We start from the raw sequence: 18,471 nt of genomic DNA, 5'->3' as shown, positions 1-18,471 counted from the left end.
TGCCCCTAAGTCAGAGCGGCCACACCATTTGCCTATCTTAAACACTGAGATATCCAATGCAGTAATCAGGTGTTCACACCACTCAGTGCCAGTAGGCCAATCCTAATTGAATGTGTGGACACATAAATCTCATAGACGTCCCTGGGACTTCAGAGGTTACATGATGAGGATCTGGCTGCGTGTTTAGTGTAAGTTCTAGCTTTTTGTATCATTGCTTTAATCACATGAACTTTCGTTTATAGCTTGCATTTCTCACCAGTGGAGACCCAAAACAGCTTACATCATTTCCCTCTCTTCCACTGTGTCTTCACAACAACCCTGTGAGGTAGATTAAGCTAAGAGAGTCGGACTGGCATCAAGTCACCCAGTGAACTTCCATGGCCCAAGTGTGGATTTGATGCTGGGTATCCCAGGTACTACTCTGGCCCTTCCAACTGTTCTGCCACATTGGTCTCCAACACTGTCCTGTTCATCTACCTAATTTGTGGGGTCCCCCCCCTTATTTGGCATCACTTCACTCTGAATAAGACCACAGTGGCCCATGTGACTACATGCTGTCTTTGTTCTTTGTGAAACAGTGGGGTGCTGCATGGTTTCCAGGATGCATGGCCGTGTTCTAGCAGCATTCTCTCCTGACATTTCACCTGCATCTGTGGCTGGCATCTTCAGAGGATCGTCTGAAGATGTCAGTCACAGATGCAAGTGAAACGTCAGGAGAGAATGCTGCTAGAACACGGCCAAACAGCCCGGAAACCATACAGCACCCCAGTGATTCTGGCTGTGAAAAAGCCTTCGACAATATGATGAAGCAATTTCATTATGATCAGGATAATGCTTTCTCCTGATGAACTTCATGCGTTAATTATTAGGATTATGTTTTACAGCTGTTAAGTCAGAGCTCCACATCAAGATTTTAAGAAGCTAAGATATCCACTTATTTGTAGCTTGTATGGCCTCTTAAATACTGGGTCTTACCTGCAGTTTACATGGCCAGTTGCCATGCTGGCAGGGACTGATGGGAATTGTAGTCCATAAACATCTGGAGCGCCATAGGTTGGCCACCCCTGCCCTAGAGCAATGTTACTCAATGACACCTGAAGAGCCATATTTGCAATTACCATTAAGCAAAAGAGCCTCATGTATGTCCTTGTGCACCACCTTAACAAAAACATACTTACCTAAATGTATCTATAAATGTACAACCACAATCTTTTAAATTGCCAGAAGACTTCCGAGCACACAGAGCATTTTTAGTTATCTCAGTGACAGAACAGGACCAAGGTTTAGTAAATCTCAAACCGGTATATTAAAATATCTGTTTATGATGTGTCTTATAACAATAATGTGCCTTAGTGCCTGTCTGAATTATGTACTTCATGGTATAAAATAATGAAGTAAGGGTACAATCCTGGTAGTGGACACAAATCAGGGTGGGACAGATCATAGTTATAAAAGGCAGATTATTAAGTTTAATCATTGCAAAATGCTTAACTGGCTTGTACCATAAGATCACATTAGATATGTTTTATGTAGTTTCCTCTTTGCATAATATCAGCATTGCTATATAAAAGATGACCTGAGAGACATCTAAAGGTAAGACCTGATTGTACATGGCCTTCCCTTCAAAATCTAAACACTTGTCTTAGTCCCAAAAGGGGAATGTGCACACATACTGCTTATACAAGGTGTATCTGGTTATACATACTTTTAAATATATTTCTTTCAGCAGGTCTAGCAACTTGATGTTTACTTAGAAGAAAGTCCTAGTAAATCTGACAAGGCTTATTGCCTAGTTTGAGGTGCTTATAACATTGTAGCCTGATCTTCCCCATGCTGACTGGAAAGCACATAAGTTCCCCTGAGTTCCAAAAAACTTACTCTTATTCTGTAAGCACAGAGTTGCAATCTTAGCCAGTGCTCACTAGGAAAGAAGCCTGCTAGTCATGCTTTATTCAGTTGAACTTGTTCCTTCAGAAATATTTAGTTGTTTGGCAGCACATTTTCACATTTTGAAGAGCCATTCTTTTCAGTGGAGAAGCCACTCTTTTGTTGTCGTCCTCCATCGTCAAGTCAAAGCCAACTTATGGCAACCCCATAATATTTTCAAGGCAAGACTCTGATATTCCTTGGAGGTTGCCCATCCAAATACTAACAAGGGCCAACCCTGCTTAACCTCTGAGATCTGAGATTAAGCGAGCCTGGGGCTTTTTAGGGCAGGGAAACCAATCTAAATTTCAAAAGGGAAACCAATTATTTCCCTTTGGAAATAATGGTTCTTTACCTTTAAAGGGGATGTGCCCTGTTGATGAGCTGTGAGTCGAAGCCCCTTCCTTTCCCTCCTTTTTCCATTATAATTCCATGTCGGGAAGGGCATGATTATAGTTCTAATTAAATATTGGAAATATTCTGATAGATCTGGAACAACAATAGTCCTGATACTTGAATCATAATCATACTGGGGTGCTGTGTGATTTCCAGGCTGTATGGCCATGTTCTAGCAGCATTCTCTCATGACATTTCGCCTGCATCTGTGGCTGACATCTTCAGAGGATCTGAAGGATCTGAATAATCATACTCTTCCCAGCTTCCCAATATGGATGATTTTGCTGGTGCTCAGCCAAATTCCGCAGCTTATCGTTTCCAGTTGGCTGTTTTATCAGAGATTTCTGCCTGTAAGCCGTTGGCAATCTTTAACTAGTAGAAATTGCTCAGCTTGGAAAATGTTTAACACTATCTTTCAAACGGTTGATGGATAGTAGTTGTGTTGATCTGATCAGAGTTGGCAAGTAGTGGTTTATATAAGTTAAGATTGTATTTAATTGCACTCCTTTGGTTAGGATGCTGCTATGTTTACTAGTCAGAATTAGGACTGGGTACACAAGTATTAGGACAACAGGGAAATTAGGAATAAGTTCCACTTGCTAGTATTCTATAAGAAAGCAGTAAGATTTTGTTTCTCCAATATGCCCCATTGTAAAGAGTGTTGCAAATTTCTATGTGGTCGGCTGCAGAAATCTGTTCCCTGTGTTGCTTGCAGTGCTTGGGAAACTGAATAAACATAGTATAATCATGAACACACTAGCTGTTGCGCACTTTGAACAACTTGATAATCTATGAGTCTGTAATATTATGAGAATATGTAGATGTCTGCGTACACCTGTGTGTGTATATACATATTTAGATGGATATATAGATATAGGGTGGCTTCTTCCATCAGATGCCTTTTTCTTGTTTACCTCACAAGGCAAACCATTAAAACAAGTAGAAAATAATTCACAAATATTGCTTTACACTAAAACATGTGTACTAGTGAATGTCATCTTAAAGCAGCCCCCCCCCCTTTACAATTTATAAGATTTGTGACCAAGTTAACATTGTGTGTGGCAGGTGCCCCAACACATGACATGGTTTGGGCAGAGTCCTTTCCCAGATAAAGAGCAGTTGAATTTTTCACTCACGAGAGTTTTCTCCAAGTTTATTTATTTATTTATTTATTTATTTATTTTATTCGATTTTTATACCGCCCCATCCCCGAGGATATAATGAATAATGAAAAGCACCAAATATATTTGGGAAGAGATTCCCTGTGCCATTTACAATGCAGTCTGGGAGGGGCAGGGAGTGACACCATTAAGGAGGCGACCCGACCCAGATGCCAGCATAAAAGTTACTTGCACTGGCACATAGGTATTATGCTGGAGTTGGGGAGCCATGCAACAATGTGATGTCCAATAGGCGTGATAACAGGGGTGGGGCTGGTTTTAGTCGGCTTCTTAATCCCTTTCAGCCTGAATGCCCCCATTTGCTGGCACAAACTTGCGCTGCCAAAACCAGTGGCACAGTCCATTGAGCTGCATTGGATAAGGGGCAGTGTTGCTTTCGGCTTGCTCTATGTGGCGCTGTGAAATCCTTAAGAGGTGGCACAACTAATTCCCCACCAGGACTGTACTGCACATGGGTTGTTATACTAACATTGTATTGGATTTTATATGGTATGGAGTTCTTCTATGTCAGTGATGGTGACCCTATGGCACGGGTGCCAGAGGTGGCACTCAGAGCCCTCTCTGTGGGCACGCATGCACAGAGTTTGTCATGTGTGGGGAGGCTTGCTTCTGAGTAAACCCTCCTAGGGTCATGATTCACCCATTTGAAGCGTTGCACGGTTGCTTCAAAGCAAAGCCACCGACTACCACCAAGCTTACTCCCGAGTAACACGTGCCTCGGAGCTAACCTTTTTTCCTAAACAAAAACCTCAGTATTCAGGTTAAATTGCCGTGTTGGCACTTTGCGATAATTAAGTGGGTTTTGGGTTGCAGTTTGGGCACTCGGTCTCAAAAAGGTTCGCCATCACTGTTTTATGTAAAAGGCACTGATGTCAGCTTCACATATTATGACACAAAACCAAAGGTTTCTTTTGGAATGTTTCAGGATGCTTTGTAGCCCAAAGGAACACAAGCCCATATATTTAAAAGGTTGGAAGTGCATTCTTTATAAAGTGAGCAAAACCATCATGGAATTTTGCTCTAAGTACTGTGCTCATCTAGATCTTGCAGTAGCCCCAGTACAAAATATATTTTGCTAAAAAAAAGAGAAGTGTTTGAACTACTTGAGCTGGAGATTCTTGAATTGGAAAATAAAATTTAGAGTGATATGTCAGTTGAGCTTTTGGTTTTTTTACACTTTAAATATTCTTTTTGGGTGTTAGCGAGAAGACTGGATTTTAGGCTGTATTGCAGGATACTTTTTTTGCTCTGATTATGAAAGAGTGTGCTGGATAATTACAAAACAACTTACAAAACTAGGAAAGCAATCCTAAGCAGGCTTAAGTCAAATCCTATTCATAACTAGTCAATGGGACTTACTCATAGGAAAGTGTTCTTAGGATGACACTGTAGGATGCCCAGTGAAGACAGAACATAGAAACATACTGGCATCTTGCTCTAGGCACTTGATGTGCATCAAGCAAAAAAACAACAACACCACACACAACGTCATGTGGATCCTTGACCTGAACAGTTATGTAAAATTCATTTTGGAACAAACCCTGTGCCTGTTAATTTTTTCCCAAAAGGCAGTCCTCTTTGGCAACAATGTGATAAAACTGTTAAGTTTTTGAACAAGCTGTTTTCTCCCAATCAATAACTTTGGACAGCCATTTGGTATGATGAAATTTCACTGGGACAGGAGTGATTCTTGCAAAGGATGAGGAAACTGTTCTCTTACACTTTGTTCAAAGAGATATTGCAAAATAGATAAGGTGGAGTATCCAAAGTTACACTCCCGAAGTAGTTCCTCATTCCCTTCCCTGAAAGCCTATCCATTTTTCCTGCTTTCTTATCTCCTTTCTATCCATTCACCAACCTACCTTTATCTCCTGTCCAGTACCTGGGAAGACTATGGCCAGTTGCAATGCGCAGAACCTACAAGGACTTCCAGGAAGTGCCTCACTTTCCCTTTCCACACTATTTCCTCTTTGGTTTCCCTGGCAACCTTTCCAGTTTCCTTCTCTCTTTCCCACTCATCAACCAGCCTACCTTATATTTCCTCCCATCTCTAGCTATGTTTATTATTTACTTATGTTATACTCTGCATTTCTCCACACTGAGGCTCATTCCGCACATGCAGAATAATGCACTTTCAAACTGCTTTCAGTGCTCTTTGAAGCTGTGCAGAATGGCAAAAACCACTTGCAAACAGTTGTGAAAGTGGTTTGAAAACGCATTATTTTGCATGTGCGGAAGGGGCCTGAGGGAGAGGAGTCCAAAACAACTTTCATCATTCTCCTCACTTCCATTTTATCTTCTTAGCAACCCTGTGAAGTAGGTTAGGCTGAAAATATGTAACCAGTCCAAGGTCCCCCAGGAGCTTGCGCAACTGATTTGTGATTCTTCCAGATCCTACCTTGAAACTCTAACCATTGCACCACACTGGCTTGGATTGGGGGGGGGGGGGGGGGGTTGCTTTGAAACAGTAATAAGTAGCCAGTCCTGGATAAGTCAAAAATAGTATCAAGTCACCAAGAATATGCTGCTACTCCTTGCCCTAATAAATCTTTTGTCAAAGCCCAAACAGCCCTAAGACAAGCCCTCCCTCTGCCTTCTACATTTGAAAACCAAGGTTTGAAGGCTGGCAATACTGTTGTGATGATCTAGCCACTCCTACAGTGGCTGCTGCAGAAGACATTTTTTTTTCATATTTTCTGCAAGTCTGGGACTTTTTCCAGTTTGTTACCAGGTTTTTGTCTTGTCTATTCATGGTTCCAGTCTCAGAATTTAAGTATCCACTGATTTGGCCATGATGAGAATGATATATATCGACACATATTTATTGGTTCTTTATGTTCTCCTTCATGACCCTGCTACTTCCTTCATGCCATATGTTCTGCAGCATAATGCAAGATCACATGCTTTCACACTGTTTCTGTTTATTTGGGAAGAAAAGAATGTTTCACTTACATAAAACCGTTACTTATAGCTTATTTTATAAACTTCTATTTTATGGCATTCCCACAAATTTTTTTTTCAAAGTTAATATTTTAAAATTCAGATCTAAATTAAATTGGCCTAAACATGTCCTCCACCCTGAGGAACCTTGAATCTTTATTTTTAATCTGAAGAGTTAAATTGGAACTGCAGCCCTGATCTGAAAGAGGTTAGTTGCACTAAAGGTCCTAAATTTCATTTTTCCATTTGATTTCTGTGCATTAAGGATGGCTAACTTTCTCTGGATTGGAGGTTGGCTGAACAGTCCTAGGAACACTTCTGAAAAGTAAGCCTCATTAAGTAGGGTTCGTTAATAGACCTGCTTAAGAAATAACCGAGTATTTATTTAGTGTGATTAAAGATGTTGCTGGTGAGTAGTTCGCATGAATAGTCTAAAAAACATTCTTCTGGATAAGAAAGAGATGCAGTGTGCCATTTGGTGGTGGTCACTTCCCCTGCGAGTCGAACAGTATATGAAAATCTGTGATTTAAATGGCAATGTTGCATCTTTGGAGTGTGACACCATAAACTTCAATAGAATGTAAATTAGTACATTGCTGATTGCAAGCAGAATTATGTTTCTGGCACTGCAGTAGGCAGAACCAAAGCTACAGGCCATGAGAGGGCCTTGTCATTTGCCCTCTCTGAGTAAATGAGCAGTTTTCTCAGGCACAAAGAAATGGCCTATGGAGTTTTAAATCACTTTGGGACTGGTTAGTAGCATTAATGCATAGGTCCTCATGACTATATTTATTTCAGGGACGTGTATTTAAGTTGTATACATAGAGATGCTGTACATGAGGGCAGGTATGATACTTTTACACTGTTCTCTGATGTGCAGAGTAGGAAACCTACATCAGCGGTACAACTGTAGTCTCAAACTAAAAATGGGTGAACCTGTAGTAGTAGCCACCTCTAGACTAAAGATACTAATTGCAACTACTAAAAGCCAATATAATGCAAGAACAAATTCTCTTAGCTGTCAGCAATATAGATAAAGTTAAACTATGGAAATTATTTGTTGGAGTTTTTCTCAAAATCACAGATAAGGCCCTTCTTAAAGATAAGGTCAACAAATAAATAGTCAAAGATTGCGGGCCAAAGTTTTTGTTTCTAGTTAAATATTGAGAAAGTCTCTTTAAAATGAGACAAGGGAACCAATTTAAGGATGTGCCAGTCCAGAGATCTCACAGGGGAAAAATGTGATACAAGTAAGCAAGCAATTGTGATTTTGTCTGCATGCATGATTTTGCCTTCAAGTCCCAGTTGACTTCATGCATCCACATAGTGTTTTCAGCATAAGGGATATTTGGAGGTGGTTTGCCATTGGCTTCCTCTACGTGGGCTGAAAGAGGTCAGTCACGAGATGTCATATGGAGGAATGGGGAATTGTCTTCCCCTCCTAAACACAACACCAGCTGTTAGTTATGATTTTAGTTTGATTATAATTAAATGATTCCAATTCAAGCAAAACATGATTAAGAAGGCCATGGAACTTAATTCCGAGTACTGAATTCGCAATCAGTACTGAATCTTGCATTGGCTCCTTTAGATTCCAGTTTTCCAAAGGCAAAGAGCATTTGTTGTTTTTTGTTTGTGTTTTGAAAGTCTGACTAAGGGTGAAGCAACAGAACAGTGGAACATGAGAGAGAAAAACCCTACTTCTGAAATGATATGGACTAGAGCTGTTGTTCAGTAAGTTAATGCCAGGACGAACAGGGTTAAATCCTGGAAAGTAATCTAACAACATTTCAGCCCTTATGCATTATGTAGTCATTATATTTGTTAAACAATGAAGCAGTTTTCTGAGTTAACAGCTAACAGTTGACTTCATTGTATAATACAAACAAGAAAGTAGCAGTAAGGGAAATAATATTATGCTAGTTTGGATTACTCGTTCCCATTGAGAAGTCCCTGCTGCAACCTGCGAGTTGTTTACTTAGCACAACAAACACTACATCTTCATACCCCCAGCTGCTGAACAGGCAAATAAGCTAGCACTATAATGAGCAGTTTAATGAATATGTGTGAAAGTGCAAAACCAATTATAACACAGAATGTCTGCACACATCACAAGCAAATAGACTAACATCAAGAATCTCCAAGGGCTGGCCTCAGGAAAGTCCTGTGTAACTGACTGTACCTGATGCTTCATAGAGCGAATAAAGCTAAGATATCATCAGAAAGCCTACATCACAACCAAGAATCTGCATAATAATGCCTCAAACGTGACTAGTGTTATTAACCAGCTAAATCCAAAGTTCAAGGATTGCTCCATGTCATAAAGGACCCAAAGATGCAGGGGTTCCTGTGCTTGCAATCCATTGACTCTTGGACAGGATGAAGCCAATGGTATTAGGTATGAAAATGGGTTCTGTTGTAAAAACCATGTTTTTGTCGACTACCTTCATCAGTGGATCACATGACAACAATCACGACTGCAACCTTGCCTCAAATTAATCCTAGAAACAGTAGCATTTTGTATTCTATGAATGCGTGTTGCTTAGCCTTCTTTCAGGGACAGTATCTTAACCGCCTTACTCCATATGTCCCAAGTCGACCCCTCCGTTCAGCAGAGGCAAATTTACTGGTGGTCCCTCTATGATGCAGCTGGCCTCTACCCGGGCCAGGACCTTTACGGCTCTGGCCCCTGCCTGGTGGAACGCTCTTCCTCCTGCTGTTCGGGCCCTGTGGGACCTAGGGGAGTTCCACAGGACCTGTAAAACCGAGCTGTTCCACCGGGCTTTTGGGGAGGCTGGCTGCTGAATCCGCCCCTTTTTGTTGCCTTATGTACCATCTGCTTACTTGAACATCAGCCGGTCCCCTCCCGGGGTATAATGCCAGACATCATCTATTTAGTTAATTATGGATGGGTTATTACTGCTACTGTTTTTATTGTATTGTATTGTTTTAATTGGGATTATTCAATTTGTGTCTTTTTAATTACATTGTATTGGTTGTCATGTTTGTACACCACCCTGAGCCCTTTGGAGGTAGGGTGGTTTACCAAATCAAATAAATAAATAAATAAATAATTTTGAGGCAAGCATGCAATAATGTTTGTGGTAATGTGAGCCACTGATGAAGTCAGTCTACGAAAATGTGGTTTTACCGTGGAACCGATTTTGGATGGATGATACTTCATACCATCTATTTCATCCAGGTCTTGACAGTGTATTCCATTGTCATTGTTGCTGGTACGTACTGTAACAACCATATCAGAAATGTTTAAAAAAGGAACTAACCTGTTGTACTCCGGGGAGGACAGTATCCAGCTGTGTTTCACTGATATCCTGTATTCCTTCCTGACTGTAAAATCTCTCTAACAGTGTCCTTTGGCTGTGGATGACAGAATGCATGCTCTCAGATATATTTTCTGTTTGGGTGGGTACAGTATCTGAAGCATTCTTCTTAAACAGAACAGGTGAAGGCTCTGTAAGGAAAAATGCTTATTACTGCGGAGAAAACATGAATGTGTTGAGTCTATGTTGAAACAGGAAACATTTGCTACTTTAGAATATGCTCAACAGCTAAGGGAAACGAGGACTTGTGAGGCGATTTGCTTATTTATAAAAATCTGGCACAACCTGCAACAGTCTTAAGCAGGTCTACTCAGAAGTAAGTCTTATTCAGTTGGGCAAGTCTTTTTGGGATCGTAGCCTCAAGAGAACTCAGGATTCTTCTACTTCAGGGGTAGGGAACCTGCAGCTCTCCAGATGTTCAGGAACTACAATTCCCATCAGCCCCTACCAGCATGGCCAATTGGCCATGCTGACAGAGGCTGATGGGAATTGTAGTTCCTGAACATCTGGAGAGCCGCAGGTTCCCTACCCCTGTTCTACTTAATCGTTCGAACAACCTTGTGATATTGGCAGGTTTGAGACGCAGCAACTTGTTCAAGGCTAGTATACTGAATACTAAAAAGGTGAACATAATTCAACCGACATGAGGAAAGGCATTTTCCTGAAATAGGTAAGCACTGCAAACATGATCCAGCCCAAGTTAAGCATGTAATCACTCCTATGTCAGTAGGACTTTCATTCATTTAATACTCATAGAATATGTCCTGGGATGTTCTTCATAAGCCACAACAAGTGCTTCCATGTGGAATGCTGTGCTGGGGCTGGGAGAATTGCAATGCAGAACTCTTAATATTAGAATTCTCAGTACTGGAAAAAATGAAAACTCTTATGCTTTTCTTAATTAAAAAAAATACTTTTTTACTTAGGGAGGTATATTTTCCGCTGACATTACTGCCCTCTGATCAAATTATCCCTCATGCACAAGATAGAGTGTCTTCTTGGTTCTGAGGTTAGACTTGCTTGTTTTCCCTGGTCTGTCTACTATGTGCAGAAACCATCATGTTACATCATTTTCTGATGTAAAGCCAAGCATGTTTCTCTGGTCCACCAGCCAGACCTACGAAGTCAGTCCCCTGTTTGTAATTAGGGCCCCCGGACTGCGAAAAAGCTGTTTGTTCAGTTCTGAGGGCCCCAATGTAGACATAATTGTTAACAACATGATATGGCTCCTACTACTGTCCTACCCCTCCACCGAGCAAACTTTGGAGTTTTCCTTTAAAAGGAGTCACCTAAGTTTGGATCCATGCCATCGTGTGCAGCTAGTAACAGTCCTGGAGAGCCTATGAAGAAAAGCATTTGCATTGTAATGGACATATGATCCACCTTTATTTGCATTGTGTACAGATGACAAGGAGGTATCAACAGTGTGTCATAGGATGAAGCACACAGTTCAGTCCCATGAATATGCATTGGGTGTCACACCACATGCTGTGACATTCCCTGTAACTTACATGCACCAAAGGCAGGTATATGAGTCTATCCCTGAATGCCATTTATTGAGTGGTCTTGTGAGTACCACACTCTTAAAAAGGGGACAGATCACTGATTTCACCTTTTATAAACTGTTCCTGTCAAACAGCTAATCTGCACAGTGGAATAACAGCAAGAAGTGCTTACCGTCTTCGGATGCTTTTCTCTTGACATTCAGTGAACCTGCATTTGTGATAGCTTTTGCAACTGTATCTTTTAAAAGACAATGATAAACACTGTGACAACTGTGTGGTTAAGAGCCATTCCAGAATCAGATACACAAATAGTTTGTCCCACCACAACAACCAAATCATAAGCTAAAAAATTCTGGAACCCATACTTATCTTTTATGTTTTATTGATAAAGCTTATGTTTTATTGATAAAGGAAAATAATACCACTGCTCCTTATATAATTATTGGCCCAAATACTATGTTCATATTACTTCCAAGGGGAGCCCATGTTAATAAGAGACCATTAATAACATGCGATACCTTCCCATTCTTGGCTTTTTATATTTCCCTTGGATACTATACATTCTATTATTAGTCAGTGATTCACAACTTTTGGTTGGTTTTAGTAAGCAAATTCTGACCGTCACCAATGCCACCTGCCTCCCAAGTCTTGAAACATGCACAGGATTTAGGGGTCTGAATTTTTATTTTACTTGATGTCAGGCTGAAAGCTGTGAGAACAACCCCCCCCCCCATGGAGATATTACATACACCAGAAAAGGAGAGAGTAGTTTTTGTCAGTCCCTTCTGATATCGGGCGAGAGACCCCAGATTTCCTATAATGTATATTTAAGAGAATTTGTCAAGAAAAAAGCAAGACTGGAGCAGGTGGTTACCAAAAACATTAATGGATGCTACTGGGTACCTGTAGAACCCTGCACTTGCCCTGCTCTCAGGACTATCCGGTAACATTTTGCCACATATGTCATCTGATTGCCTTGAAGCCAGTTTTATTTTGATATTTTAAAATATATTTTAATTTATTCAGGGCTGCTACACACACAGTGCTCCTTAATCATGTTGGTCATTCTGGTTCTGCAGTTAGCTACAAGGGGTCCTACTTTATCCAAGATGCAAGGAGACTGCAGTGAAACTTATCTGCAGTTATTAGGGCCACTGTAGTGGTGGAAAGTGTGGTCAAGCCACCACCAACTTATGGTGATCCCATAGAGTTTTCAAGGCAAGAGGCATTCAGAGGCGATTTGTTATTGCTTGCCTCTACAAAATGACCCTGGTCTCCATCGGAATACTAACTGGAGGCCAACCGTGCTTCGTTTCTGAGATCTGACAAGATTGGGCTAGCCTGGGCCATGCAGTGCCCCTGTAGACCTACTAAATATAACTGGTAGGGGGAATTCATGCTTCTCAGGGAAAAAGGAGAATGCATAAGAACATAAGAACAAGCCAGCTGGATCAGACCAGAGTCCATCTAGTCCAGCTCTCTGCTACTTGCAGTGGCCCACCAGGTGCCTTTGGGAGCTCACGTGTAGGATGTGAAAGCAATGGCTTTCTGCTGCTGCTGCTCCCGAGCACCTGGTCTGCTAAGGCATTTGCAATCTGAGATCAAGGAGGATCAAGATTGGTAGCCGTAGATCGACTTCCCCTCCATAAATCTGTCCAAGCCCCTTTTAAAGCTATCCAGGTTAGTGGCCATCACCACCTCCTGTGGCAGCATATTCCAAAAACCAATCACACGTCGTGTGAAGAAGTGTTTCCTTTTATTAGTCCTAATTCTTCTCCCCAGCATTTTCAATGAATGCCCCCTGGTTCTAGTATTGTGAGAAAGAAAAATTTCTCTCTGTCAACATTTTCTACCCCATGCATAATTTTATAGACTTCAATCATAACCCCCCTCAGCCCTCTCCTCTCCAAACTAAAGAGTCCCAAGAGTCCCAATGCATGTTCCTGAGGAATGTTAACCAGCACAAGAGATGTGCACCAGTTGTAGTTACTCATGTTTTGATCTGTTGAAATGTTACCTGCTAGTACTGTATCAAAAGGTTTAGAAACATCTCTGGGTTTTTTTCTCCCAAAAGATTCTGTAAAGCACCTGATATTTTGAATTATTGTTCAAAACGTTCTTGGAGACAAATGTGATAGCAGTTTTCCATCCTGTGCACAGATGCTTACCTAAGGGCTGGCTTCTCAAAATGCAGTCAATTTCATCATAAAATCTCATCTTCCTTCTGGCATTGCCAAGCTGATGGTTTTCCTTTTGCAGTGCCCGGTATTCATATTTTAAGTTCTTGTACTTTGTCCGACACTGCTTCCAGTCTCTGTCTATTCCAACTTTCATTAACCTTCTGGCAATCTCCTCAAATATATCCTTATTTCTTGTTGCTCCTTCAAGAGTTTTCTGGATTTCTTCATCTGACCATATATTTATCAAAGCTCTGACTTCATTATCACACCAGTGTTTTCCTACTCCTGCATCATTAACTGTGATAACCCTAAAGTGGTTCTGTGCTTCGTCCAAGGATATTTGATTTTCTGCAAATACAACATACAATAATTGAAAAACAGATGAATAGTCAATATTTAAAGTAAATACTTAGACTCTTTTGCTGTACAATTGGCAGGAACTGAATACATTTCTGACATTTTCTCAGCACTGTATAATACATATCCTTCTAACATGCTGCCCTTCAAAGGGCTGGGCTATTTTCTAATAATGATGATACACACATGGGAGTAGATAGAGAGACCGTAAAATAATAAACCAGTGGTCCATCCTGTGGTAAAACCTGGAGCTCCAGAGTCTGAGGAGAATGCAGAGCATTTCGATATAGTTTCTATGACCACTTCCTTTAGGAGAAGCTGAGAAGAACGGTGCCTGTGGTAAAACCTGGAGCTCTAGAGTCTGAGGAGAATATAGAGCATCTCGATATGGTTTCTATGACCACTTCCTGTAGGAGAAGCTGAGAAGAACAGTGCCTGTGGTAAAACCTGGAGCTCCAGAGTCTGAGGAGAATATAGAGCATCTCGATATGGTTTCTATGACCATTTCCTGTAGGAGAAGCTGAGAAGAACGGTGCCTGTGGTAAAACCTGGAGCTCCAGAGTCTGAGGAGAATATAGAGCATCTCGATATGGTTTCTATGACCACTTGCTGTAGGAGAAGCTGAGAAGAACGGTGCCTGTGGTAAAACCTGGAGCTCCAGAGTCTGAGGAGAATACAGAGCATCTCGATATGGTTTCTATGACCACTTTCTATAAGAGAAGCTGAGAAGAACAGTGGCATAGAGAATATGCAGTTATTGCCGTAAGTGCCCGTGCTAATGTTGTATGGATGGATGTCTCATTCAAAAAGGTGGCTGATGCATCATTGTGGCTGGCACAGTGAGTCAGTATGCTCTTTTTGTAGAGAATAGAAATGCAAAGACAACTTGGGATCTCTGCAACTTCTCTGGGGTTAGTATCAATAGTGCCTACAGTCACCAATCATAAACCTGCCTTCATACCTGCCATGTTTAGAAGCAGTAAATGTGTACCAGTCGTAGCACAATTTTTTGATGCCACCTATCCCCACCCAGCTAGGAAAGGACTGGGAAAACACTGCCCTCTGTTGTAGAGAGAACTCTAGTTTGCCTTCATAGGAACTCTATCACTATTACTGTCTTTGAAGCTCTGAAGATAGGGTTTGAATCCCCTTGCTGCGGTAACAGACACAAGGAAAGAAAGCATGGGGGCACCATTCATATTGTCCAGAAGCCTTCACAGAAAGGCCATGACCTCTGCCATTCAAGAGTTTAAGTATTGGGACTAGGAAAAGATTTCCCCAAGGAGCATCTTTTTGCAGAAGAGCGTACACTAAGCCAGAAACAAGAGAACACTCAACGACTGTGCAACAGTTCAAACATTTACTGAACGGCACCTGAATTCCTGTCAGATGAATGAGGCTACCAGCCCTCTTGTTTTTAGCAAAATTCTGGTGCTTCTAAAAACTTCATGGATTGACCACCAAACAAGAAGCCTGTTTCCATAACTGAATTCTCATGTTCATCTCTGCTGGTTGAACAGAGTTGTGTTAAACAGATGCAGATCTGACTGAACCAAGAACAGACACAGCTGATGTACCAGCCAAAGCAAGGTGAAAGCCCCTTGAGCAATTTCACCCACCTGGTTTTCTGGGGTGAGTGCTGTATCAATCAGTAGTTCCAAGATACAAACCGACTTTGCAAGAGGAGTATAACCCCACCCAGGTCAGGAGATATCTCAAATCCTTCGTCTGTATTTCTACTAACCAAGATAACCTCTGTCTAGTCGGGATTCAGATTCATTTTGTTCACCCTCATCCAGCCCATTATTGACTCCAGCCACCAATTCAGAACATCAATAACATCTATAGAATTAGGTGGAAAAGGTTGAGTTGGGTAACATCCACATATTGGTGCCACTTCATATCTCCTGATTACTTTTCCCAATGGCTTCATATAGAAATAGCATGGAAGATAAGATGGAATCCTGTAAAACCTCACAGGCCAGCAGCCAAGAGGCATAGCAAGCATCCCTCAACACTACCTTCTGAGGCTAACCCTCCAAATAGGATTCAAAACATCATAACATGATGCCCCTTGATCACAGCATAAAGAAGCAGCTCAGCAGGGACTATGGTCAACAGTATTGCAGACCACTGAGAGGTCTAGCAGAATTAGCAGGGTCACATTCCTCCTGTATAATTATTGATAAAGATCATCAACCTAGGTGACCAAAGCAATCTCTGTTCCAAAATCCAGCATCAAGCCAGATTGAAATGTGTCCGGCACTTAAGTCTCTTCCAAAAACCACTGAACTGGACAAGCAACCATCTGCTCTAGCACCATGGCAAAGAATCAAAGTTTAGAGATTGGTCAGAAGTTCTCCAACACAGTAGAACTTAAGAGACAGGTTTTTTTGTGCCAAGTGCTCTTCTTTTAACATTCCTGTCACACACATGTTCAAGATGCATACAGCACCAAGATAGACATCTTTCGAGACATGTCATGGTAAGATGTGTTTCTGACTGTTGCCATGCTCTGAAGATGCCAGCCACAGATGCAGGTGAAACTTTTGGAGCTAAAACCACCAGACCATGGCCACACAGCCCAGAAAACCCACCAGAACCAGTTGGTTCCAGCTGTGGAAGCCTTCAACAATACATATTCATGCTGTTATTGTTTTATATAAATCTTTTATTGAATCTGGATAGTTCTACATTGTGAACAAAGTTTGCTCACTCTCTGACTACCTCATGCCCTTCCTTTCTGCTTCCTTCTCTTCCCCCACCCCCTGCATTCCCCAGTTTCTCTTATGTACATCTCCCCTCTTCCTTGCTTCCTAATGGAACAGGTGTTTCATATCTGTAATTAAAAATGTAAGGAAACTTAACATCAACAGGAAAAAGTGAGAAATGAATTACATTAAACAAGTTAAAAATAAAGAGCAAGAAAGGAGGAAAGGCAACAAGAAAACAGTTCTTAAGATGGTTTTTGTGATGACATGATAAGGATGCAATATACCCACTTATTAGTCACCATAGATTTTGGGTGAATTGCCCCAGATGTTTTGAAATTCCACTGCATTGTTTTGTTTTTGGAATAGGCTGCAGGAATCAACAAGTTGACTTAGTGCTCAATTTTGTAAGTCTCTTTCCAATGCTGCAGTGTAATACCTCTTGCTACTCTTAGGAACCAAGTAAGTTACTATTTCTGTGGGCTGCTATCCCAGAATAAATTGCAGGATTGTCAGAGAGCCATAATGGCCACCAGATCATGACTTTCTCCCAAAAATACTGTGATGTGATGACAATAAAGGAGATGTAATAAAGTTGGCTGGTGGGTAGTTGCATCTCCTGTAACTGTCACTTACGGCAATGCTAGGGAATGATTTATGTGGGATCCATTTGTTATTTCTGCTATAGTAAAATGGCAATCATGTTTTTGGTGATCAATTTGGATATGCTTCTTTGTTATCAGGAGCATGAAGATAAGCATTAAGTACTGCAAGGCTAGACATGTATGGACTGGGATTTGTGAGGTGGAGCATCCCTTCTAACCTCCCCTCCGCTCCCCCCGCCACCTGTCAGAAGCAAACAGTTACTTGCCTGCATCTGTGATCTTTTTACATATTGAAAAACCAGATGCATCCTCTGAGACTGTGCTGACCGAGTCCTCATCTGTAAAAGGAAAGATTTTTTTCATTAAAATATTGCTTAGTGGGTTCTGCTCAGTAGTTCTTTGGTAATCTTTTTTTCTCCTTTGTAGTCCTTCTATTAGCAACATTAGCCTTCTATTAGCAACATCAGCTTGCAATCAGAAGGCGCAGAGATAGAGTGAAGAGGCCGTCACCTTGATTTTCTTCCCACACCACAGAGGCTAGCAGAGTCCAGTTGTACTTCCTGTTGGAGGAAATACACCTAGTTGGGACTGATTTTATATTTTGATGGTTAATTCATTCCCCCCTCTGGTTGTTGTTTGTAGTTTAGGTTTTGTTCCCGTGACTACATCGATGTTGCTGATTTTAGCATTGTATTTATTAATTGATGTAAACTGCCCAGAGCTGCCTGATGGGGGAGGGTGGCCTGTAAATCTAACACATAAATAAAATAAAGTAGTATCAGTATCCATGACTACTGAGGCTTTTATTTCCTCGTAATATAATCTGCTTTCATTTACAATTTTGCTATGCTAATCGGGTGCCTCTTTGAAGATCAGAAAGTGCCACTATTGATAATCCTGTCTGAGTTGAACCTTAATTTACAACACATGATATGCATCCTGATCCAATGCATGGTTACTTGAAAGTAAGTTCCTTTAGGATTAAGGGCCTTCATTGCAATTCTAGTATGCATAGAACTGTACCTTTGTCAGGGTGAAACTATTTCAAATGGGCAGTTACCCTTCCTGCTCAAATTTTGTGCCTGCCATCACTAAGCATATCAAGATTATTGAGTACTGATGGTGCAGTTGTGTGAACTCCTTGAAATCTGAATGAGAGCCGTCTCTATTACTTATTCCGGCCTTTAAAAGTAAATTGCCTGGCCTCCCTGCACAAGATAAAAGACAGTAAAAGCTGGACCACCCACACAGAATGTAGCTGTCCATGTACTTGAAAGAGTCCCCAGGTACATTAACTAGAAGTGGGGGAAATCCTTTTGACAACAGGCC

At 41.2% G+C, this 18,471-nt stretch overlaps 2 protein-coding genes across 4 annotated transcripts in view; one reads left to right on the top strand and one right to left on the bottom strand.

Annotated features, from left to right (window-relative positions):
• Window positions 1-18,471, top strand: part of PPAT (phosphoribosyl pyrophosphate amidotransferase) — a 58,028-nt gene that overhangs the window by 3,064 nt on the left and 36,493 nt on the right. The gene's annotated exons all lie outside the window — the stretch shown is intronic.
• Window positions 1-18,471, bottom strand: part of PAICS (phosphoribosylaminoimidazole carboxylase and phosphoribosylaminoimidazolesuccinocarboxamide synthase) — a 56,583-nt gene that overhangs the window by 18,684 nt on the left and 19,428 nt on the right. For all 3 annotated transcript variants that reach the window (XM_048508880.1, XM_048508882.1, XM_048508881.1), the window contains 4 exons: window positions 17,409-17,480; window positions 13,458-13,817; window positions 11,462-11,527; window positions 9,728-9,915 (listed from right to left, as the gene is read on the bottom strand). In XM_048508880.1, coding sequence (XP_048364837.1) covers window positions 9,728-9,915; window positions 11,462-11,527; window positions 13,458-13,817; window positions 17,409-17,480 — 686 coding nt within the window. The remainder of the gene's footprint in view (window positions 1-9,727; window positions 9,916-11,461; window positions 11,528-13,457; window positions 13,818-17,408; window positions 17,481-18,471) is intronic.

This window comes from Sphaerodactylus townsendi, linkage group LG10 (genome assembly GCF_021028975.2).
Source record: "Sphaerodactylus townsendi isolate TG3544 linkage group LG10, MPM_Stown_v2.3, whole genome shotgun sequence".
NCBI lineage: Eukaryota > Metazoa > Chordata > Lepidosauria > Squamata > Sphaerodactylidae > Sphaerodactylus > Sphaerodactylus townsendi.
Note: the sequence above shows the minus strand (reverse complement) of the source record. Positions and strands in the feature narration are given on the sequence as shown.